Raw genomic sequence first — 25656 nt, forward strand, 5'->3', positions numbered from 1 at the left:
TTTCTTTCTTTCTTTCTTTCTTTCTTTCTTTCTTTCTTTCTTTCTTTCTTTCTTTCTTTCTTTCTTTCTTTCTTTCTCACAATTTAATTTCTAATCTCCTGAAATAAGGACATTGCACACAAATATTGAACAGTCACCATAACAAGAATGTTATATAAAATGGGTTTGGAGTGAGTTTTGAGATTTAGTGCACCCAGAATAGTGTAGCTTTTTCAAAACTGGAGGTTTGCTGTCTGTTGCTGCGTAGGTCTTAATCGAGCTGTCTAGTGCCTCTCCCCTGGATAACACTCCTCGCTGGTACGTTCTGAAGGAGCAGAGTGAAAACTTTGACCATGGGAGATCCCACTCAGGGCAGGGTAGCCAACAGTCTCCGAAACCGTCAGTCATCAAGAGCAGAAGTCATGGTATTTTTCCTGACCCATCCAAAGGTAAGACTATTTTCCCTGGCCTCTCTTTGCGGACATCAGGGTAGGCTCTCCTGGTAAACTCTGGCTTTATACGGACCGTTTGATGTGAAATCAGACGGTGAGGCACAGTGGATCCCCTGTTTTACCCAAGAAGTTATTTCACTTCTTAAGTATGACAGTGAAATAACCTTAAGATATTTTTAGGTCCAGAGAGATAGAGAGATAGAGAAACCACTCGTAGTTAAAAGGGGGGGGAGTATGTGGGGGGGGGAAGGTTTCTGCCATGTTTTGAGCCCACCACTTCTTAGGAGTGTAGAACCTGTTAGAGCCCTTGGTGAGCCACTGAAGGGGGGGCTCTTCCTTTGCCAAGCAACAAATGAACAACTGAGCTACCTTGCGGCCCACTGAAGGCCATTTTCCCAAAGAGAGGGAGGCGCTGGGGAGGGCATATAATGGGGAAAGGGAGACTTTAAAAGAGAAGCAAAGAAACATACCCCATTTTCACTTTGGAAGTGATGAAGAATTAAGAGAAGGTGACCTCCATTTCTGCCAATACAGTTCCTAGCCTGTTCTGGCCATGAGGCATTATTTGCATCCAACCAAGCAAACGTCCAGAATGAGCAGGTAGCACATGGACATGGGGGCCGGAGAGAGTGGGGGAAGTTTGTTTCTTCAGAGTCTATGGAAGGGTTAGAGGGTTGGACATTATTCTCTGCTTCCTATTCTCAACACAGCAAAGTAAGATGAGGAGAAGACCCCACCCGTGGTTTTCAGTTGAGGGATGATGGGCGCTATCTAACAAAATGAAGTTCAATGGTGAAAAAAGTAAGGTTCTACATTTAGGCAAGTAAAACCAAATGTACAGGTATAGTATAGGGGGTACCTTGCTCAATAGTAGTAACTGTGAGAGGGATCTCGGAATCCTAGTGGACAATCCCTTAAATAGGAGCCAGCCATGTGCTGCAGCTGCCAAAAAAGCCAACACAGTGCTAGGCTGCATTAACAGAGGGATAGAATTAAGATCACGTGAACTATTAATACCACTTTACAATGCCTTGGTAAGGCCACACTTGGAATACTGCAACCAGTTTTGGTCACCACGATGTAAAAAAGAGGTTGAGACTCTAGAAAGAGTACAGAGAAGAGCAACAAAGATGATTAGGGAACTGGAGGCTAAAACATATAAGGAAAGGTTGATGGAATTGGGTATGTCTAGTTTAATGAAGAGAAGGACCAGGGGGGACATGATAGCAGTATTCCAATATATCAGGGGCTGCCACAGAGAAGAGGGGGTCAAGCTATTTTCTAAAGCGCCTGAAGGCAGGACAAGAAGCAATGGATGGAAACTAACCAAGGAGAGAAGCAACCTAGAACTAAGGAGAAACTTCCTGACAGTTAGAGCAATTAACCAGTGGAACAACCTGCTCCAGAAGCGGTGAATGCTCCAACATTGGAAGTTTTTAGGAAGAGACTGGACAGCCATTTGTCCAAAATGGTATAGGGTTACCTACCTGAGCAGGGGGTTGGACTTGATGACCTCCAAGATTCCTTCCAACTATTATTATTATTATTGCCTGCATAATTACTCTGTGGCTCTGAGGTGGGAGAAGAATAACATACTGTATTCCTGATATTTCCCCCCTCTTCCCCCCCCCCAATTCTTGCCAGATATGCAGATGCCCACCATTGAGAAGTCCCACAGCAGCCCAGGAAGTTCCAAATCTTCCTCTGAGGGACATCTGCGGTCTCACGGACCATCTCGCAGCCAAAGCAAAACCAGTGTCACTCAAACTCACCTTGAAGATGCTGGGGCAGCCATCGCTGCTGCTGAAGCCGCTGTCCAACAGCTCCGTCTCCAACCAAGTAAAGGGCACAAATAAAATTCCTCAGCATGGCAGCTTAATTCTCATCTGTGGCCCTTCTTCCCCTGCCCTTCTCCCCCGTCTTCCCTGCTCCTGGCCTTTTCTTTCCGCTCTGGGCACATTTGTGCATTTCACCTGTTCAGTATTCTGTGTGTTTGTCTGAAAATACAAATCTCCTTTTCTACTGAGATATAGAATGCCACTAAACTGGTTGTTTTTCCAGCATGTATTCCATTTGCTCAGTAAGTCACAATCCTGCACTTCTTTATGGGAAAGGTTTGCTGTGTTTTCTTCCTTTGGTGTCACTAAATGCCTCAACTAATTTAAATATTATATACTTTGTTTCCAGCTCTACCCCCACCTGAGAATTGTGGAAAATTTATAAAAACAGCATATTAAATTTGAAAATCAAATGGGGTAGATCTGTTGTAGAACATCAGAATTTGAAAAACAAAATGAAAGAATGTATTTGGTTCAATTGGTAAATGTTCTTTTCTTTTGACAAAATTATTTTTTTTAAAGCAATATCCTTAAAATGTTTTCTTTGGTCAATGATAATATAGTACAACCACCCAGACAGACATTCATTGGCTGCAATTAAAATTAGATACTGGCTTTGTTAACAATGTAATCATTAGCCTTACGGAGCCTATATTATATGAGGGTATAAAAAAATGTTAGTTAGCAATGAGGCTTAACAATTACAGCTTTTCTGTATTTCATCACGTGTAAATCATTCTTTCTTGGAATTAGAGGTTGAGGATTTAGTGTGTGGCAAATTAGTATAATCCAACTGTGGCAACCGTTTGTTGTCTCCATGATAATTGGTGCCCAGTCACTGTTGCGTAACGCAAAAGGCAGGAAATAAAATCCTCTGTGTCTTCTTTATCCTTTTATTTTAATTAAAAAGAAACAGCCAGTTTAATTACCATTTACTGCTCTTCATGTGATGTCTCTTTGGAATTCAAAGAAACTTGCCTATTTAAATGCTGAAAGGAGAATTTCCCTATTTCTGTTTGCATGACTAACATTTAAGCTGGTTCCATCTGAGGTACATATTGTGGGTTTCCATTTCACCCATAACTGCCACAGCTACCCATAAAAGCGGTCAGTCTAATCATGCAAGGAAGCTGCACAGACACAGCATAGCGGGAGTCCTCCCAATTCAAAGAACTCAGTCTGACAATCTGCCTCCACCAGCCAGTGACAACAAAGAGCAAAGCCAACTAGCCCTCAGGAAAGTGATGTCCGATGGACCCTTCAACCCTGAAGGAGGTGAGCAGAAAGACATCCGGCCCAGGAACCCCTGGCCCAAATCGAATGCCTTCTGGCCGGGCCTGCTAATTCGTTGCACAGTGAAGTTACTCCTCCGCTCATAGCGGTAATGTTCTACTGCAGGGGTCTTCCAATTTGGCCCTTTTATGACTTGTGGACTTCAACTCCCAGAATTCCTCAGCCAGCATGCCTGGCTGAGGAATTCTGGGAGTTGAAATCCCACAAATCATGAAAGGGCCAAGTTGGAAGACCCCTGTTCTACTGGATTAAAAGAGAATAAGATTTCTTAATTGCTGAAGCGCTAGACACATAAATGGTTGAGCTTTCTAACACAGAGAGTGTCCATCCTCCTCCAAATCTCGAATGCATCATGCTGATATTGCCAACTAAATGGATGTGTTTAATTTGAACTCCTTGAGCATGATTAACCAATCTTTTTGTACAACTAAAATCTGTTGTGGCATACATGAATTACAACATGGATGCTGTTGTTGTTTTGTTATGTTGGTGCTATCACTTTGATATATGCTATGTATTCTGCTTTGAAAAATCTATCTTTCAAAAGAAAATTCTTCCCTGGAAGTTGAATAGAGAGACTCAGTGAAGGCAGCCGTTGAATTTCAACTGGAGTATGTTCATTTGTTCGTGGTATGGTAGACAAGAGGAGCTGGAAATTAGCTTGTTCCTAAACTCTTCTGTATCCTGTTCAAAAAGCAAGATGGCCCTTCCGCCATTCCAGGAACCCAAACGACCTGGTTGTTTTCTGAATGAATAGGAGGTACAAATTTTCCTCCTATTGGCTACGTGGCCCCCTCTTCCCTGTCTTTATTTAACCAGCCTCCAAGCATCCACTAGGAAGGGCAATGTCGTTCTAACTCAGTCAGATGTTGGTTGTGAATGGGTAGGTAGGTTTTGTGCTGGATATGCTGCCTGCTTTGCGCTTTCCACTTTCTGTCGTGAACACATATATGGAACTTCTGAGGACAATAAAACAGTCAAGGATGCAAAGGCAAACATGCAAATCTAATAATCAGCATTTTCAAACATTATTTGAGATCGAATAAAAAAGAAACAATATTTTTTTGTTGATTTAGTTTCATTGTTAAGTATATTTTACATTTCTTAAGATTTGGAGCCATTAATTTTCTAGGGATGCGTATTTTCTCCTTTTAAATTTCCAGTGTGTAATTATGGTAATATTCATCCAGGTTTTTTTTTAACTCTAAGTAAAGTTTAATTGTTGATTCAATTCAAGAATTTCTTAAGCATACTAGCATTCCAGCCACTGAGGTACCTGGGCTGTGCAATTTTGTCAGTGCACGTTTCAGCTGTAGATAATTTCAAGCAAAAACTCTGGGTAAGTCCTAAAGTCAGAACATATCGTAGCAAATCATTAAAACAACCATTATAGATAAACCAATTTTATCCCTTTTTAGCCCATGCTTTCTAATAAAACCTCTTCTCTTCAAACCATGGATTATTCCATGGTGTCAATTTCTCATGTGATTCTAGTTCAAATCTTAAATATTAATAATCAAATGTGCATAGCAGCTTACAAGTTTGGAAGCAAATAATCCCTAATTAATATACCTAAAGACTAAAACTTGTCAAGATTTCAAAAGAGTCACACATTTTTATAATTTGATCCAAAGAGGGCAATATTACCAAAAAAAATCTCATTTCACAGTAATATGGAAAATAACAAGAAAGCCCAGTAATAAAGTTGAATGTCTGCTAAATCAGTGCCAATATTTTCATACAGCAACCTCAGTTGGTTAAAGATATTTAAGGACTTTGGGCCTCACACAAATGTTTTCTCAATGCTTATTTATTTATTTGTTTGTTTGTTTGTTTGTCTGTTTTATTTCACCCCGCCCTCTCCCATTCTGGCATTTCCTGAGGGGCCCCCTCGCCAGCAGGCCCCCCCAGCTGCTCCTTCGCTCCCCGCCCACCACCCACCATTGAGAGATCTCAGAGGTCGGTCAGCCTTAGCCCCAAAGCAGCCACAGCCATCCCTGGAGCCCAGCTGCTCAGATCTTGGTCTGGTAAAGGCTGTCCTTACTGTACAGAGATATCCACAGTAAGGTATTTTTTCTGTTTGAAAATTCTTTATTCTTGGTAAGCCAGCTCAACATCTGATGGTTGCAAGTGACTCAAGCCAGATCTTGAGGGGCTTCCAGAAAATAAAGGGAGATGGAGTTGAGGAAGCTTCAGGACAAGATAACTTCTTTTAGGTCCCCGTTGCCTTCTCACTGCTCTATGACTTGATGTTCCTAGAGTGTCTCGATTAGGCTGCAGGGAATATTGGTGGCTTTCACACCTCTCTCCCCTCCAGCTGAATGACCCCTCGCCTCTCACCCTTCTCTGCAGGGGTGGTCAGCTCTCCCTGGCCATGTTGCAGTCAGAGCCTCTTCTCACTTTTCTTTTTTCCAAGAAGATTTTCTCTACTCTTCCTATATGTTGAAGCTTCCAATAGGCCAGCATAAGACTGTCCCACTGGGGGAAAAAAAGTGGAAGGATAAATGTCAAATAAAATGGGCTGATATTTAAAACAAAAGATTAAAAAAAGAGATGATAAAAAGTAAACTTTTAGGAGGGGTTCTTTATAGGTATTGCTGCCTTCTCTCCATTTTGGCTCCCCCTCCTGAATTTGGGATCATTAAATGGGTATTGTTTCCTTAGATTATTTTGGGGAATTGAAATTAAACCAGTGGTTCTCAACCTGTGGGTCAGGACCCCATTTGGGGTCGAACAACCATTTCACGGGGGTCGCCAAACAACGCAGTCCGCCATTTTTTCCCCCTTTTCCTTAGCTGTGCTACTCCCTTTTATTCTATTGGCTTTTGAAAGCCAATAGAATAGACTCTCTTGAATAGAGTCTAATTCTATTGGCTTTCAAAAGCCAATAGGAATTGTCCAGGCTGTCTCTGCCCTGCTGAGCCCGCCAAAAGTCCCATTCTGCAAACGGTGCTGCACCAGTTGAGTAGTCCTCGACTTACGACCGGTTGTGCGCAGTTTTAACTGAAGAAATATATTCAAGCACTTTTAGTCAAGAAACTGACTATATAATAGCTGAGATTTAACTGATAAGACTTCAGTCTGAGATTTAACTGATAAGACTTCAGTCAAATTGGCTATTTACTGTATTTTTAACAGTTGTTGTTCATATTGTAATATTTGAGCCACCTGAATTAAAAAGACTTAGTTCTACAATGGCATCTTTACTGATAGATTAATGTGGTTAAGTATCCAATAACTCTGAGGAAATTATGGGAACAATGTGTTGTTTGGCCAGAATAGCCTTCTGCCAGCTAACATAGCCTTTAGTCTTCAGCCATGCTAACTTCAGATTCTATAATTGCAGCCCAATTACACCCACGTAGCCCACCCAGAAAAGGTATGGCATAACCCTAAAACCAAAATTCAGCACAAGGCGGGAGAATCTTGTGAGAATACTTTACATTCCATCTTGCAAATAGCCAGATCTTACTTAAATTGCTTACAGTTTTATCAGTTCAGCCAACCGGTGGGATCCAATCCCTGTCACTCTTTCTACTCCCTACAGCCAGGTCTGCCAACCACAGGCCAGGAGAAAGCTCGGTCTCTTCCACTGGCTCATCCACCAGCACCTTTGGCAGCGGATACAGTGTGGACAGTGAAGGAAGCAACAGCAACACCACCACCGCCGCCACCACCACCACCACCACCACCACCACTACGGGGGACAGCAACCATTTCCCCATTCCAAGAATGTACGGCTTTTTATCATGGACTGTCTTTTTTGCTAATCACTCAGAAAAGATAGAATAGCCCTTCAGACCTCAGGAAGCAGCTGCCTTCCCTGCCGTCGAATCGTTCTGCCCTCCCATCCCATTTCCAGCCACGGAGTCTCCTCAAGGACAGTTCATTGTGGCACACATGGGGGCTGCAAGTGGCTTCTTTCAGCAGCAGCAGCAGCAGCAGCAGTACTGAGCCCCACTTGGTTAATCTAGAAAGTTAAGCAGGCTCTTGGTGCCCCTGGTTTTGGCTCATATTCAGATGAGGTTAACAATGTGCAGTGGCAAAACTGTAAAGCTGTTGGCACGTCTTTGTTGCCATTCATCATGTTGCAGGCCCGATCTGGCAGCTCTAATGTTATCTTCTATTGAAAGCAGCTGCCTTTTTCAAATAGGGAATCAAGAGGCTTGCATATTTTTTACTATCCTACTTACTTCTCTGTGATCAACTGCAATTTTTTTTTTGTCATTCTGTAGATTTATATATTTATACATTTAAAGAATCGCCTTTGTTAATAGCAGACCATCTATGTTTTTCAACAGAGGAAAGATGAGCCAGAATGGACAAGAAGCCGTGAAGCAATCAGGGGTAGGATTAAAAGAGATTGAAGGTAAAGTGTCTGTCTCAATTCAAAATGAATTATCTAGGAGACTGTAGAAAATATTTGTTGCTATTCTATTAATCTAAATGCTATTTTTATAAGAAATAAACTCTCTGCTTTATTGTAACCAAAAATGCTATGATGGTAGCAACAATAGCCCTTTCAGTGTAAAGCAGGGGTCCCCAATCCGTGGACCAGTACCGGGCCATGGCATGCCAGCAACTGGTCCGCACAAACAAGCAAAGATCCATCCATGGGATGCAGGCAGCACACAAAACCACACAACCTCCAGTCCGTGGAAAAACCTTTCTCCACGGAATTGGTCCCTCGTGCCCAAAAGGTTGAGAACCTCTGGTGTAAAGAACCTAACTGTCAGTAAGAAAACCTTATTCATCTGAATCTGGATTTAAATGCTAAACTGCATGCATCTCCAATTAGATTGTGAGAAAAGGGACAATTTGTCCCATCCAGTGATGTACAAGGATAATTAAAACTAGTATATACAGTGATGTACAAGGATAATTAAAACTAGTATATAAAATTAGTTATACTGATATAAGAATCATTATGAAAAATATATCCTGTTGGGCTCAAATTCTTGCAAGCTATTAGAGAACTTCAGAATGACAACTTTGAAAATGTCTGGTGAGTTTGCCTTCAATCCTGAATGAAATGAAATTTTAATTGTAAGCTTAAATATTGAAAGGCTTTGAAATAAATGACAAAAAGCTAAAGATTTTTATCTTAGGACAGGGGTCTTCAAACTTGGCCCTTTTATGACTTGTGGACCTCAACACCCAGAATTCCTCAGCCAGCATGCCTAGCTGAGGAATTCTGGAAGTTGAAGTCCACAAGTCATAAAAGGGTCAAGTTTGAAGACCCCTGTCTTAGGAAGATATAAACAGACTAAGAATGCAGATAATATTAGAATATAGAAATTATTACAATAAGATTTTAGAACCAATTATAAAAAACAAACAGCTTCTCATGGGAAATAAATATATTTTGATTTTTGCAAGCCATAACTAAGATAAATAAGTTTATAATTTCAAAAAAATAGACACTAGAGGGGATTAAAGACTTAAGGGGGGGGGAGAACCACAAGTCTACTTTTTGTTAATTAACCGAGACCTAAAAATGAGTAAAACATTACAATACTGAAAATATTAGAGAGTTTTGAAGAATAGAGCTTGAAATTAATAGCCACAATATCAACAGTGTCATAGATAATGCCTTTCTCTATGATACATTTTGTCCAAAACATGACATTGAAGAAATGGCAAATGTGGGATAAATTTTATCTGACTAAACAGTGGTGATCCCAAAAGTGGATTTTAAAAGGAAGTCTAAGAATGGCTCGGGGAAAAAATCTCACTGGATGTACAGAGGAAACTGGACATCAAGGAAAATACAAATGATAAACCAAAAAAGGGACCTGGATAATTTGTTTTATTGGATTTAAAAAACAGGCTTGCTAAAATGTCACTTAAGTGAGATGGGTGGGGTAGAATGTGAAGAAATCAAATCCTGCAACAATATTTAAATGAGCTAAAGATTAAGACAAAGAAGGATTGTAAAGTTGGTTAACTTGATCAAGATTTAAACAAACCATATTGTTACTTCTGGTAACCCTTTGTGAACTTTCTGCTGACCCTGGGATAGGACTTGCTTATACAATGAGGTCAGATATGATACAAAGAGGCAGTCATTTCTAATGGGGAAGATGTATAATTTGTTCATACTTGTGATTAAAGGTTGGAAGTCACTTCTCTACAGTTTCTTTTCTATTTGTTATATTTTTGATTTTCTCTTTCTTTTTTCCTTTTCCCTTGCTCTTTTTACTCTTTCTGTTCCAAATTCTAGGATATCAGGGGTAATCTGGCAGAAAAGCAGCATTTCCTTTCAGTAGGGCTAAATTAATTTTGCTTTCTTTTATTATTACAGGCAAAACTCAGGTGATGGGTGAAATAAAGATTGCCTTAAAGAAGGAAATGAAGACCGATGGAGAACAGTTAATAGTGGAAATCCTGCAATGCAGGAATATAACTTACAAGTTTAAATCTCCAGATCATTTACCAGGTATCATTTGTTCATGAGTCGGTATTTTATTAAATATTTTTAAATAATCAGGCCCCAACTACATATTATATTAATTATTTTAAGTACAGCAATAACATAGTGGGATTTTTGCCATTAGATACAAAGGGGGAAAAGATTATTCTCATAAATTGAATGCCCTTTGGGTGAAACTGTTTTTCATGTGCAAACTGAATTATCCAATAATCCTAGTTGGGCTGACAATTTTAATCAGGTAAAGGCCACTTGGTGTAATAGAATAATATCTAATGGAGTAGAAATAGAATTCCACATGTGGGTGGAAGGTGAGTCCTGAAATAAATCATAGCCCTATTTCCCTTTTGTAATATTCATGGGCTTTTAATCTTACCCTCATATACAGATTTCTGCAGAATTTTATTCAGTCAATTCCATAGCCAGTAGGACAGCTTTGGGATCACAGGGGGTGTCGTGAGGCTCAAAGTACAGCCAGAGGTTAAGATACTGAGTGGAGAAATAGCCAAGAGGAGTCCCTTTCAGATCTTAATGATGTTTGCTATCCTGAATTAAATACGAATCTCTGAGTGTTCTATAAAATAGGCCAAACCATCTGTTTCCACAGATTTATATGTAAAGCTGTACGTCGTCAACCTTGGGACTCAAAAGAGGGTGGTGAAGAAGAAAACGAGAGTGTGCCGGCACGACCGAGAGCCTTCCTTCAACGAGACCTTCCGGCTCAGCCTGAGCCCCTCTGGCCATTCGCTCCAGGTACTTGGCTCACTCCCGGGGCCCAGCGCCTGCCGCCCCCTGACCCTCGGCAGACCTTCCGCGTTTGCGTTTGAAATTCACCTTTTATTCACTCACCTGACCCTGATGTTTCTAATGTTTCTAGGAATGTTGTCCCAATTTTGTCAGCTATTTTGCTTATTTTAGCAAGCCACCTTGACCAATTCTTCCAATTTTGTCTGCAGAAAATCATGTTCCCCAGCATTTCCATGCTCTTCTCCTTGAGCATAAGTAAATTTTTCAAGTGACATTTTGAGTAGAAAAATGAGAGGAAGATTTTAAAAGTTCTCATTTGAGGTTATTGTAATTCCATCTTGTCTATAGAGATTCTCAGTCATCCAGGTTATAGTTATCCTGAAGGTGCTTTTTCACTAGGCAACTGGACTTTCTTGTTTTTTCCTTGAAGACGTTTCACTTCTAATCCCAGAAGCTTCTTCAGCTCTGACTGGATGGTGGAGAATGGAAGGATTTATGCTCCTTGCAGACAGGTGTTCATTTGCCTTCTTTTAGAGAGTCATTGAGGCCACCTGGAGGCTTATCTGTGTCCCCAGAGTCTCCTGAGTAGTGCAAATGGGTGTGGAGCCTTCTTCGAACTGATGAAAAAACTGTGTTGTACACTGGAGATAAGCCCATCTTGTTTCTGTTTTAAAAAATAGAACAAATGATTTGGAAGATATTTCAGATATCCTATAGTTCAACATTAACCAACAACAATGACAAATTATCAGTGTTTTTGTTTTGGTGGTATTGTAACTCTTTGGGTTTTTAAGGAAAGAGCTGACAATATTTTCCAGTCCTGAGCACCATTGTATGATTTCTCATTATGACTCACTCTGCACCTCCCATCCTGACCTTTGTGCACTTTACGGGAGCATATTGCTCAGTTTAATGTCCTTTAAACATGATACAGACATTATACATACATACATATATATGTTGAGAAAAATAGTCGAACACCAGGATAAATATAAAAAACAACTGTTTAATAAACTAAGCTTTCGTCGGCTAACTGCCGATGTCGTCAGAGTGGAATGCCTGAGGTTTGAAAGCCTGCTTATAACACCAGCTGTTTTTGCGCTCTGCTCATAGAGTGCGTTACTGGTCTACCCGCCCCAGCTAATCGTATTGCTTCTAGTTGTCTCGCATCCGTCTGTATATTTGTAGGTTCAGGGATCATCGCCTCTCCTGTTGTCGCTCCCTTTGCCCTCAGTGTTTCCTGTCCAATGGCCATCTCCCCCTGTAGTGTATGTGGCACCCCGCCTCCCATCATTGGTTCCTGCGCAGATCACACTGAGGATTTCTCCCCTTCGCTGGTCATAGTTCTTTGCCGTTGCATGAGCCCGCGGTTCTGATCTTGCATAGGCCGTGCCCGTTGCACTCGTTGTAAGTCGTTACGCTGTTGTTCCCACTTCCTTAGTGCTTGATAAGCAGGCAGTAACTCTATGTGGTGATTAATTGAGTGCTCATCCAATAGCCAAGCCTCCTTCAGCAACTGGCCCCCCCTTGGTGACATCCTGAGCGATGGCCTCCACCCCAGCAAGGTCGAATGCATGATTTGATATATAAACTTCCTGATCAAAGTGATAAGTAAATGTAAGACCTCTTTCAGTCAAGATTGAGTTCTTCGTGATTCTTCTTTGTCACACAATGTTTCCCTTTCACATAGTTTTCATGATCTATACAAGCTAAATAAATAATATTCTATGAGAGTAGACATATTATGGATTATTTAATTTATCTGATACCTTTTGATGATTTATATTAATTTAATGTTAATTCGTAGAGTTTGGTTTTGTTTGTTCTTTGGTTTGTTTTTGGTAATAGAAATTATTTGATAAATGATCCAATTGAATAGCTACATATTACATTTCTTATTCATATTTCTTAATGGTTTTTTACTATTATGAGTTTTTTCTATATTTTCCTTAAAACTGCCAGTTTTAAAAAGTTGACAAAGAGTCACTAGGTTACAGACTGGAGCTTAAAAGCATTGAGGAGGGGGGGGATGTTGTGTGTGCACGTGTGTATATTGTAGTCCTTCGCTCCAATGTCTTTCTTTGTGATGTAATAACATTCATTGGATGGAAGTTTCCCATAAACTGCCTCTTGGGGGAAAAATGGGCCATTGCTCAAATAAATGACATATATGATGAATATATTCCATGTCATGTGGAATGTTTTGTGTAATAGCCTTTTTAATGCAAAGAGTTAAAATGATTTGATCACTTTTTTTTAAAGGGTATTCTAAGTGCTTTTTAATGTCATATGAAATATATTACTTTTTGCTTTTTCCCCTAGATTCTTCTTGTTTCCAATGGAGGAAAGTTTATGAAGAAAACCTTGATTGGTGAAGCATATATTTGGCTTGATAAAGTGGACCTTAGGAAAAGAATTGTAAACTGGCACAAACTTTTAGTTAGTTCCACACAAGCCCATTGAGCAAAGATGTCCTTGTTTGGTGTCAGACAGTTCAAGCTGGAAGAGTCTCCTTGTGTGATCCCAGGACTCCACTTTAATATTAGGCTTAGGTAGGCTTTCCAGAATATGAAACAAGTAACATCTGTTCTGGGCTACCTAGCACATTTTTATGAAGGCTAGTCCACTGGTTTTACTATGTAAAAAGCTAGAATAAGACAGTAAAAGAAAAACATCACCCTTGGCTCAGATGATAAAACAAGTCCACTGGAATAAGGACTGCGAATCAAGGGTTCAATGATGTTAAAACCTTTGTAGCCATGTAAACGAAGGGTGTCCCTGCGCACGAAGGCAGCTGGAATGCAGAAACTCTGGCTGCGTTTGGAGGCAAGACTCCCAGAGAATGGAACCTGGGTTCTCTTGTGCCATCAGAAGGGGGATCCTTTTATGCAAAAGCACCCAGGGACGGCCTTCCTAGTCTCACCGATCAGAAGATTATTCAGCTCTGTTCTTCTGTATTTTAGAGCGTTCAGAGTAAGATGGTGCCCTAGGGGCAAAACACAGTATCTTTTATTTTTATTTTAAATAGTAGCAATGTTTATATTTCTTTTCTTGGAGTACCAGTTCAGAGTAATAATTTCAGTATTTCTCCGTGTGAATAATGCAGAATCACGATCCTAGAACATTAAGTCCAAAGGGAGAGAGAGAAATGGGGGGGGGGGGAGAATCAGGATTTGTTGTACAGTTGCCACCATAGCATGAAATAAAACGTAGCCCTGAGTTGTGAAAGAAGCCACAGTCCTCCCTGCCTTTCTCAGTCTCTTGTTTACAAATAATGAAGTTAATGATTTAAAGGGCTTCTAAACAGACATGCCTATTTACTGTATGCCACTGCCTGCTGGTCTTGCTGTTGTTGATCACAAGGAACCGAGACTCAAAAGTCTGAAGCTATCTGTGGTTTAGATTCACTAACTATGCCACTGGTCCTCAGCTTATTCTGGAGTTATGAATCTTTTTTTTTAAATGACTTCTATAATGTGATACCACCCTCCATAATTGGCATAGTGCCATATTACAGATTTCATCCCAAACATGCACCTCCATTCGCCGTTCTGCTGGGTGAAAGGACAGTGCAGAGAGGAGGGCTTTGTGTGGTCTCTGTATGGCAGGTCTTAGTCCAAAGCGACGGAGGGATTTGTGGAGAAGTCTAAGCCTGCAGCATTCATTACCATCCACTGGGCATTTTGCAGAAGGAGTACAAATGAATCAGCCTATGGCTTCTGCGGCCAAAACAGAATTAATGGCCTAGCCCTAGCTTGTAACAATGCTGATTGGCTTTCTGATCTTATTATAGGATCTGTGCAGTATCAAAAGCCCATATGCACAGCCAAGTAACAATTTGACTTCAAATGGCAGTGATTATTATACTACCTTTAAAGTTAAAATATCTGAAAATTATAAATTGAATAACAATAAATTCTAAACAATCTGTTTAATTTAATTTAATCAGTGAACATTTTTCAGGAGCTCCAGAAGCTAGAAAATAAATGCTGGAAAGAGAGTATTAAAATTATATTTTATGTTTTAATAAAGGAACACTTCATTAGGCAATAAATAACTAAGAAAGGGTTCACAGTCCCGATTTTGTTTTTAGCCATTACTTATATCTGTAATGAACAGCCGGGGGCAGGGCAGCAATAGAGTATAATATGAACGGATGTAACCAGCCAACATTCTAATTTAACTTTCAATTGTCTCCTGATAATTATATCTACTTTAATTGGATTCTTGAGGACAATTGGCATGGCCATTCCCCCAAATCATGCAGAAATGATTTAGTACTTCAGCCTACGGGTACCACAAGAGAAGGAGAGCAAATGTCTTACATAGACTGAAACTATACCTCTGAAAGTTTCTGAAGCAGCCAGTTCCCTCATTCTGTGTCAGGTGTCTAGAGATGTGAGTGAGTCAATCTTAAATTATGAAATGTGCAATTTGTGCAAATGAATGACAATTTTGTGCTTCTCAATGTTTATGACAAAGGCAATGACTATTCCAGTGGTTGCCATGGAGATTTCAAGAACTAGGAAGAAACAATTAGAAGGCTTATGAATAAGTCTTTAATTATCGCTCTTAATTGAGAAAGTTAGGCTATTGTTGCAGCAATGCTGCTATGGGTTGAGGAAGTCAAGAGCAAGTGACTATTTATGTGAATACCAATATTCATGTATTTGCTCTTAAAAAAGAAATCTTAATTCTGCTACCCTGGGTTAAATGTCCTTTGCCCTCCAGATTTTTCAGTCACTGGCCTGCATGGGACGAAGCTCCACTGTTTCGGACCTGTCGTAGCTATTCATACTGTAACAGTCCTGCTTTGAGGAATGTACCTAATTTGTGACAATTTGCGGTTGTTAGGAAAATAGTTTCTATTAAGGCTAGAATTTCTTTTCTCCTCACGTCCTTCAAATACGGTTCAGTGCTACTGATGTTGTCCATCAGCCGATCCCTCTTGCACCAGTGCTGGGACTAGCAATTGTCTCTGAAGCTTTTCTCGGGATCAGATAACTAGCATCATTCTATGCAATGGAGTTTCTTTTTTTATTAATGAAGACAAAAAAATCCTTATGGCAATTATTTTTTTATCAGAGAAAAATCACAGAAACTTAGTATTTAAGAAAATGTAGATATTTCAGTGTATACGTTTTCCTCTTGATGGGATTGGGAGAAATTGTGTTATATTTATTTCTTCCATCAGACAAAAAACAAGACTTCTTATCTGAGAGTGAAGTTTCTCCTGATATGGATTTCTTGGAAAATATGTCTTGTTGGTGGCACAATGAGCTTTATTGTATATCACATGAGTCTACTGAGCTGAAGGTAAAAATACTGTTGTGTAATAAGTCTTGTTCAGGGGGAAAAATTTGAAATATGAGTGAAAGCACAGAACCTGTATGTGTATTGACAAGTGAGGGATCATTTCTGTGAAAGAATATGTGTGTGTTTGTGTACACACACACACACACACACACACACACACCCCTTCATCTGGTAAGCCACTTTATGATCCAAAGTGTTTCAGTTCCTGTGATGAATGCTAAAATATTTTTTGTTAACCTAATTCTTTAAAGGGATGGTATAAGGAGCAACACAAATGCTATTTATTTTGTTCTATGTTCTCCCTGCATGCTCCCCTCTGAAAGACCTCTTGGGTGCCTGCCAGAACAAATAGGGGTGCCTCGTTGTGGGTGCATTGGAGATGCCAGTAAAATTAAAATCCAGCTCCTTATTGTTACTTAAATTGTGTTTTTCTAAATGCCTATATCGTTTGTTTGGCAAAACATGGGGAGTGTGAATCTGTAGCTGGTAACCAGCTGATATGGCTTCTTTTTCTTAGGATGAAAAAGTCAACAGTAAACATCTCTTATATTGTATGTAAGCTAGTCTGCTTTCCATTTCTAAAGATTTCATGTAAAAGTGTATTTTTGGCTTTTTATTTAAATCACACCTGATAATTAAATATTCAAATTATAGGTCATTCTACATATGAAAGCATGGCTCTATCTGTGATGGAAATAAGTAAACAAAATAGTAGCCTCTTTCATGTGATGAAGATATTGAAGGAAAATTGAGTGTGTAATTCTGCGCAAGATCCTGAATTAGAAATTGCTGCTGGACTAAAATAATATCTGGATACTCTCTCTTCTAATTGTAATTTGTTTACTGGTAGTTCCTTTATTTGTTTACTTATTTCTGCAACATCACAAGCACTCTGATGGTTTCTTTTAAAAAACATATAGTTGTATATATATCATCAACTTGAACAATATGATTCTGAAGAAAGCTGTTTCCTTAATATGTTATCATATTGTAAATATACATTTTTGTATTGAGTAACACAGCTGAGTTTAGATTCCAGACCTTATCTGTTATTTTAGCATATCATTGTCAATACAAATTGGCTGCATTTTGTAAAAATGTGAGCGCTCAGCAGTGACAACTGACCTCAATGCCATCCTTCTGTTAGACAAAATTCATAACTTCCCTGATATTCGGAGTAGTAATGAAAAGAATAACAGTGATAACAGGAGCACCAAATGCACACCCATCCTATAGTGGTCTTTGAAGAGATGTAATATTTCCACAATGAACGTTGCATGCTTCTGCAGTGTTTTGTTAAATTAACTTTTTCATTTTTGCCTTCCAATCCTCCAAGAAAAAGAAACCTTTCAAATTATTTCATCAACATCTGCAAGAATGTCCAAAACAAGAAAGGCTTTTAAATCAGTTCTCAGATGTCTATAAAATCCATGTTATGGTTTAGTGATTGTATACAGGATGTATCTTGAAAACCTATGTAAAATGTCTTGTTCAAAGGCTGTTAAACCCAGCCTTGCTAATAAATATTTAAAAATATACACCTACACACACACCCATCTCTTCTATCACTGAAATCTTGCACTGAATAAACAACAAAAAATGAATGGACCAAAAAAGAAGAGAAGTATCATGTCAGTTTTGGCTCTGTTGAAATAAGAGAACTCCAGAAGACCTTGGAGCCACTGTAGATTATTGTCTTCAGTAAAGGATTGGTTTTAAGTTCTTTAGTGCACCTGTTTGAAATGGCTGAGTAAGAAACAATAACACTAAACAATAACAGTCTATAGATTAATCAGAAATTGTAAAGGATTATTTCTGAGTCCCATTATTAAACAGGATTTTTTATTGTGCACTGAAATAGGAGCAATATTTTATTGCAACGATACTAAAATGCTGCACAGGTGGATATCAAGCAAGTGGACGGAGTTGTGAAATGCCAACAGGGCTTCTGCTCCTCCTGCCTGATGCCCACCTAGCATCACTTTTTAAAGGGGCTGATCCCCCCTGTGTAGGAGGGGGGGGAGACCAAAATCCTCCACCCAGGAAAGGTTTTGTGTCTTTTATCAGGATGAAAGCGGAATTCCTTTAAACCGAGGTCGGGCCGGGTTCCAGGGGCAGCGCTGCTGGCTCCCGGCAGGGGCTTGGAGGGAGGGAGGGAAACGGAAGGCGGGGGGGGGGGTTCCTGACACTCCGCAGGAGAGTTGTGCCGGGTTTTCCGGCAGATCAAAGGAGTTCAGGAACAAAACTAGACTTGCTTTTTAAAAGCCGGCATCTCCTCCGCCCGTTATTCGGTGAGTTTTGCCCCATTTTAAGACCTCTCTTGGCCGCAGCCCTGAGTCGCTTGTCATCTTTAATGACCGGAGATGGCCAAAGCGAACCGGGCTTCCCCCTCCCTCGTCGCAAAAAGGAGGATCGCGGGGACCCCCGTCGTAAAGGAGGAACCGGTCGCCCCGTCGTCCGAGTTTTGACCACGTGCCCGCCGAGAATGCTGCAGCGGTCGTTAACTGGTGAAAAAAAAAGATCCTAAGTCACTACTTCCACTTTGGTCAGTTACTAAACGAATGGCTGTAAGTCGAGCAGTAGCTCGACGATGGTCCAGCGAGGAAAGAAGGGTTTTGTGTATATAAGGCGGTGTCCCCAACCCAAGTGCTGAAAAAAAAAGGAAAAATGCTTTTTAGGCACGAATATGTTTTATTGCTCAGGGAAAAAGAAAACCGGGAGGGCAACGAGCCGACAGTCCCAAGAAGCGAAGCCCCGCAGCGCAGAGCGGCAGCAAAAGCACCGCCACTCTATGCTCCTCTTCAGGGGACGAGCGGCTTCCGTTGGCTTTCTCCGCACGGCTGCCGGGGCTCTCCGCTACAGTCCCCCGATGCCTTTGAAAGCGAACCTTCCCGTCATGGTCGACTTCCTGTCCGTTCTCAGCGTCCGTCCCCCAGTGTCGTTGGGAAAAACCACCTGTCCTTTATGGTCGACTTCCTGTCCGACTCCCTTAGTTATCCCCCAGCTTCCTTCAACAGGGAATTTTTCGACATGAGCGACTTCCTGCCCAATCTCCACGGCCGTCCCCCCGGTGATTTTGAAAAGAGACCTTCTCATCATGGTCGATTTCCTGTCCCTTCGCCTTAGCTGTCCCCCACTTCCTGTACATTTGCAGCATGGTCTCCTGTTTTTTCCGGTCCTCTTTTCTGCTCTACACTTCTGGAGCGCACGTCCACCGGACAGGCCGCAAGAATTGGGGGGAAAAAACAAGCCTGGGAGTGGTGAGCCAACTAAAAGCCGCAACAGGCAGTGGGAAATACGGTGGAAGATTGCGATTTGCCACGACTCTAAATATTACAGTTTTGGTGGGAAATAGCAGGATGGGACCTTTTGAAGGGCCTTCCCACGACCAGAAGTTTGCAATCTACCGGAAAGGGCCCTTTCTGGCGTGCCTGCCAGGTGATGCTTGTGGGCCGCATTTTCCAGATATTTAGGGACAAGGTAAGAATGCATTTCTTTTGCTGAGCTTTCACCATGAACTATTAGAGCAAAATGGACATCGCCAACGAACTCGGAGTGCTTGGGTATGGTTAGGAGAGCACTCACTTTTCTAGGCTGCCCTATCTATTTTTCCTGGTAAAATACATGGGAAAATCCCATTGGATTTTGGATTAGGGTTACGTCACCGTGAACTCCTAGAGCAAAATGGACATCGCCAACAAACTAGGGGTGCTTGGGTATTGTTAGGAGGGCACTGAATTTTTTAGGCTGCCCTATGTATGTTTCCTGGTAAAATACATGGGAAAATCCCATTGGAGGAAAATTCCACTTAGGGTTAGGGTTATGTCACCTTGAACTCCTAGAGCAAAATGGACATCGCCAACAAACTCGGAGTGCTTGGGTATGGTTAGGAGGGCACTGACTTTTCTAGGCTGCCCTATCTATGTTTCCTGGTAAAATGCATGGGAAAATCCCATTGGAGGAAAATTCCACTTAGGATTAGGGTTACGTCACCTTGAACTCCTAGAGCAAAATGGACATCGCCAACAATCTCGGAGTGCTTGGGTATGATTAGGAGGGCACTGACTTTTCTAGGCTGCCCTATCTATGTTTCCTGGTAAAATACATGGGAAAATCCTATTAGAGGAAAATTCCACTTAGGGTTAGGGTTACGTCACCGTGAACTCCTAGAGCAAAATGGACATCGCCAACAAACTTGGAGTGCTTGGGTATGATTAGGAGGGCACTGACTTTTCTACGCTGCCCTATCTATGTTTCCTGGTAAAATACATGGGAAAATCCCATTGGAGGAAAATTCCATTTAGAGTTAGGGTTACGTCACCGTGAACTCTTAGAGCAAAATGGACATCGCCAACAAACTAGGGGTGCTTGGGTATTGTTAGGAGGGCACTCACTTTTCTAGGCTGCCCTATCTATGTTTCCTGGTAAAATACATGGGAAAATCCCATTAGAAGAAAATTCCACTTAGGGTTAGGGTTACGTCACCGTGAACTCCTAGAGCAAAATGGACATCGCCAACAAACTCGGAGTGCTTGGGTATGGTTAGGAGGGCACTGACTTTTCTAGGCTGCCCTATCTATGTTTCCTGGTAAAATACATAGGAAAATCCCATTGGAGGAAAATTCCACTTAGAGTTAGGGTTACGTCACCGTGAACTCTTAGAGCAAAATGGACATCGCCAACAAACTAGGGGTGCTTGGGTATTGTTAGGAGGGCACTCACTTTTCTAGGCTGCCCTTTCTATGTTTCCTGGTAAAATACATGGGAATCTAAATACAATCATCATTCTATATAAACTTTCTCCAAAAACACAGATTTAAGCATTACTTTCTTTCCTAAACAAATCTAGACATTTAATTAAACAAATTATTTTCTCTTAGAAATATTAATAATAATATTTAAAAACCAAATTTAAGCATTACTTGAAACTTAAACAAATTATACTCCCTTCGAAACACAAATTTATTAGAATCCCCTCACTGAAATAAACAAATTATAATCCCTTCAAAACACAGGTTTAAACAATATTATCATTAAAGGTTTAAAACTTAAAACTGAAATATATTATTATCCCAAAACACATATTTAGACATTACATAAGACTTTTTCCAAAAACAATATAAGTTTTACTTCTCCCACAATCTCAATAGTAAACTTCTTGTCTAAAGTTCAGTTGCATCTACTATAAGCACAATCCATATCGGTCTCTCTTGCCCGCAAGCCTTTCTTATGATCCAACTTTCACAGCCATACATTGCAACTGGGCAAACCATGGCCTGGACTATACGCCCTTTTGTTGGCAGGGTGATGTCTCTGCTTTTTAGTACGCTGTCTAGATTTGCCATAGCTTTCCTTCCCAGGAGCAAGCGTCTTTTAATTTCTTGGCTGCAGTCCCCATCTGAGATGATCTTGGAGCCCAGAAAAATAAAATCTGTCACTACCTCCATTTCTTCCCCATCTATTTGCCAGGAATTGAGAGGGCCGGATGCCATGATTTTGGTTTTCTTAATGTTGAGTTTCAAGCCAACTTTTGCACTCTCCTTCTTCACCCGCATCAAGAGGCTCTTTAGTTCCTCTTCACTTTCTGCCATTAGAGTGGTATCATCTGCATATCTTAGGTTGTTGATATTTCTCCCGGCAATCTTAATTCCAACTTTTGTTTCATCTAGCCCTGCCTTTCTCATGATGTGCTCTGCATATAAGTTAAATAGGCAGGGCGACAGTATACAGCCTTGCCGGACTCCTTTTCCAATTTTGAACCCATCAGTGGTTCCGTGTCCAGTTCTCACTGTTGCTTCTTGACCCGCATATAGGTTTCTCAAGAGACAAATAAGATGGTCTGGTATTCCCATCTCTTTAAGAACTTGCCACAATTTGTTGTGATCCACACAATGAAAGGCTTTAGCGTAGTCAATGAAGCAGAAGTAGATGTTTTTCTGGAACTCCCTAGCTTTCTCCATGATCCAGTCGTATCGCACTTCCCTGTGTTACACCTTAAGAGGTTGCTCCTAAAAGTGCACCCCGCTCGCCCCCTTCAAGCAAACCCAGATGTTTTTATTCAAGCATAGTTTTGTTTGTCCTGCCCTTCTTTTTCTTTAAGGAGATCGTACGTATGTAGGTTTGTATTTAGGTTTGGTGTTTCTAAACTATATTTCTTAGAGATACCTATGTATTAATATAAGCGCAATATCAAATATCTATTTGAAATATTGTGTATTTTTATTACGAAACGATCAATCTAAAAATCAGTGTAGTTTATTTTGAAAAAGTATATAACCTATCGTTCCCTTATAGGTTTATCATTTAAAGGATGGATAAAAGGGATGAGACGTGAGAAGTTGCAACTAATGGCATTTATTAATTTGTTCGCCGTCCATCTAACTTTGTGGACCTTCGTCTATTAATAAGGTGTTAATACCGTTAATAAAGATAGAGAATACGGTCATTTTAAAATGCCATTAAAAAGGTTTATTTCTTTGGGTGGCCGCAATACCCATTTTTGCCCCGGAAGGGCACAGTTTTCTGTCCCATAGCTTTGGCTTGGAGTCCATCCTAGGCCTTTTTAATGGCCTCCATCCTATAGCTAAGGCAGGGGTAGGCAACCTTGGCTCTTTGATGACTGGTGGACTTCAACTCCCAGAATTCCTGAGCCAGCCCTGCTAAGGGACGGAAAACTGGTCAAATCAGATACTGCGGCCAGAAAAATAAATAAACCTCTTTAAGATGATTATTCTTGATTATTAAAACCTTATTAATATGAAAAAGCCACGATAGGCCTTAACTCGGTTTAAGATTGGAACTAGGATCTCTTCTGCGCCCGTGTCGCACCGACCGGGCCCCCCGTCGCCACGTTAATATTAATAATAAGGCGTTAAGAATAAAAATAGAGAAGAATAAGCTTCAAATGCTATTCAAAAGTATTTATTTCTTTGGGCGGCAGCAGTACCCGCTTTTGACCACAGGAGGGCAGTGTTTCCCGTCCCATAGCGTTACCAGGGAGGCCGTCGTAGGCCACTTGCCCAGGATCGGGACACCGAGAAGCTAAGCCCCAAAGCGCAGAGCGTCAGCCAAAGGGTCGCCACTCTATGCTCCTCCGAAAGGGACGGGCCGCTTCCCTCGGCCTTGTGCGCATGTCGGCCGGCTGGTTCTTCACGAGTAATCTGCGAGAGGCCCTCTCTGGACGGCGGGCTTCCTGCCCGTCGGTATCGGCCGTCCCCCAGGTGCTGCGGTAAAAGGACCTTTCCATCATGTCCGACTTCCGTCCCTTCGTTCTTAATCTTTCCCCCTACTTCCTTTCGGGTAGACCTCCTCGGTATGTCCGACTTCCTGTCCGCGCAAAGTCGCCGTCCTCCAGGGTCTTTGAATTGCGACCTTCCCAATATGGCCAACTTCCGGTCCGTCCTTCTTAATCGTCCTTCCACTTCCTTTTTTTCGGGGACCTTCTGGGCAGGGCGGACTCCACGTCCGATCAACGAGGTAAGCCTTGAAAACCCCATTCAAAAGGCTTATTTCCCTTGGCGGCCGCAATACCCGTCCCATAGCATTTACCATCGAGGCCACCGTAGGCCTTTTCCACGGCCTCAATGCCGCTATCGCTAAGGGAGGGAAAACAGTGCCCTCCCGTGGCCAAGCCGGGTATAGCAGCCACCAAAAGAAATAAACCTTTGAAAATGGCAAAAGGGCCTCCCGTCGCCCTATTAATATTAATAAGAGGCTACTAATAAAGACGGGGGGGAAATAAATAGCCTTAAAACCCCATTTAAAAGCTTTATTTTTTTCGGCGACCGCAGTACCCGTTATTGACCACAGGAGGGCACCGTTTTCCGTCCCGTAGCATGACCACCGACGACGACGACGTTCCCAGTACGGCCGAGTTCCTGTCCATCCGCCCAGGCCGTCCCCAACTTCCTGTCCGTTCCCTGCTTTTTCCCGTGCTCTTTTCTGCACTACGTTGACGGAGCGCACGTCTACCGGCGAGGCCTCAGGAAGGAAAAAAGGAAGCCTGCTACTGCCTCAGGTGAGCCGAGCCATCCCCGCATTTCCTGATTCCAGAAAGATACCGGCTTTCTCTGTTACCTAGTTAGCGGGGGATCCCCACCTTCCCCGTCCCCCGCCTCCTCCCCGGCCACTCGTTTGGTCCTCTCCCCTAAGATGTCCGCCTGGCCGTTCCTGGCCTTTCGCCGCCCCCGTCTGTAAGAATGCGACCGAGAACCGGTGGCGGCGGCGGCGGCGGAGGTTGTGAGACCTGGTCTCTTTGCGCTCTTTCCCTTTCAGCTATGGGGGCTAAATTGGGAACGTAGAGACGAAGTTAGCTTGTTTTAATAAAACACTTCGGGGTCGTTTACGCGAGCTCAGCCGCGGCTTCTTTTTAGCTCCTTTTTAGAGGCGGGGCCGGCGGGACACGCTCCAGGCTTTTGGCGTCCGGGTCGGGAAGGGGGTTCCGACCCGTCTCGGGGGTCTCCTCGAAGGCTGCCAAGCAAGGCAGCCGTTGAATGGTGTTTTCCCAGCGCCCGAGTCCCGGATGTAGAAGAACCAGTCGTATCGCGCTTCCCTGTGTTACACCTTAAGAGGTTGCTCCTCAAAGTGCACCCCGCTCGCCCCCTTCAAGCAAATCCAGGTGTTTTTATTCAAGAATAGTTTTGTTTGTCCTGCCCTGCTATTTCTTTAAGGAGATCGTAGTATGTAGGTTTGTATTTAGGTTTGATGTTTCTAAACTATATTTCTTAGAGATCCCTATGTATTAATCTAGGTGCAATATCAAATCTCTATTTGAAATTGTGTGCATTTTTATTAAGAAACGATCAATATAAAAATAAATGCAGTTTATTTTGAAAATGTGTATAACCTATCGTTCCCTTCTAGGTTTATCATTTAAAGGATGGATAAAAGGGATGAGACGTGAGAAGTTGCAACTAATGGCTTTTATTATTTTGTTCGCCGTCCATCTAACTTTGTAGACCTTCGTCCAAAACAAGTCAGGGTTAGGACGGATAGGAGATTCCTTCCTTTCCTCTCCAGGTTGCTGTAAACAGCCCACCCACCGCCCAGAGGTAAGAGAAAGGAAAAGCAGGTCTCTCTGGGGGCAGCAGGAGACCCGGGTCTTTGCAGAGTCCGGCTTGCAATTTTGCTAACTTCCCCCAGTCACGGCTGCATCGACTGATGTAGCGGCCAGGAGGAAGGGTGGGGACGCCTGCCGGATGAAACCTTCAGCCTTTTTGGAAAAGGCAGTGGAGAAAGGAGGTCACGCTCCCTGGATTTCCAGCCTAGAGCCTCCGCCGGATGGGTGACCCCCCACCCCTTGCTGTGGCTGTTAAGAAGGCACTGGGAGAAAACAGGTAAGTTGTCCTTGAGGATTCCCCCCACCCTTTTTTTTGCCACTTTCAGTGAGGTTAAGGTTTTTCCTTTTAAAGAGACAGGGATGGAAATGGAGTAAGGTTGGGAGCCCAGTAAAAACCCCAAGAGGAAGCGGGAAACAGGGTGGGAGGTTGCGATCGCCACCGCTCCTCTCAATATTGCAGTTTTGGTGGGAAATAGCGGGAGGGACCTCTCCAAGGGCCTTCCCACTAGCAGAGCTTGGCAGTCTACCGGAAAGGGCCTTTTC

At 41.9% G+C, this 25656-nt stretch overlaps 1 protein-coding gene across 9 annotated transcripts in view; it reads left to right on the forward strand.

Moving 5' to 3' along the window:
• Positions 1-17599, forward strand: part of PCLO (piccolo presynaptic cytomatrix protein) — an 80620-nt gene extending 63021 nt beyond the window's left edge. For 3 of the 9 annotated variants that reach the window (XM_039354610.1, XM_039354611.1, XM_039354614.1), the window contains 8 exons: positions 248-428; positions 2076-2270; positions 3362-3544; positions 7110-7296; positions 7864-7931; positions 9867-10001; positions 10600-10745; positions 13062-17599. In XM_039354610.1, the coding sequence (XP_039210544.1) occupies positions 248-428; positions 2076-2270; positions 3362-3544; positions 7110-7296; positions 7864-7931; positions 9867-10001; positions 10600-10745; positions 13062-13202 (1236 nt within the window). In that variant the 3' untranslated portion in view covers positions 13203-17599. Of the gene's footprint in view, positions 1-247; positions 429-1141; positions 1233-2075; positions 2271-3361; positions 3545-5460; positions 5630-7109; positions 7297-7863; positions 7932-9866; positions 10002-10599; positions 10746-13061 lie in introns of those variants that run through there. The other 6 variants (XM_039354612.1, XR_005558046.1, XM_039354613.1 and 3 more) reach the window with 6 other exon arrangements.
• Positions 17600-25656: the final 8057 nt, after the last annotated feature.

The sequence above is a fragment of the Crotalus tigris genome, unplaced genomic scaffold, assembly GCF_016545835.1.
Source record: "Crotalus tigris isolate CLP2741 ecotype Arizona unplaced genomic scaffold, ASM1654583v1 scf7180000018563.1161478300:1536566, whole genome shotgun sequence".
Taxonomy (NCBI): Eukaryota; Metazoa; Chordata; class Lepidosauria; order Squamata; family Viperidae; genus Crotalus; species Crotalus tigris.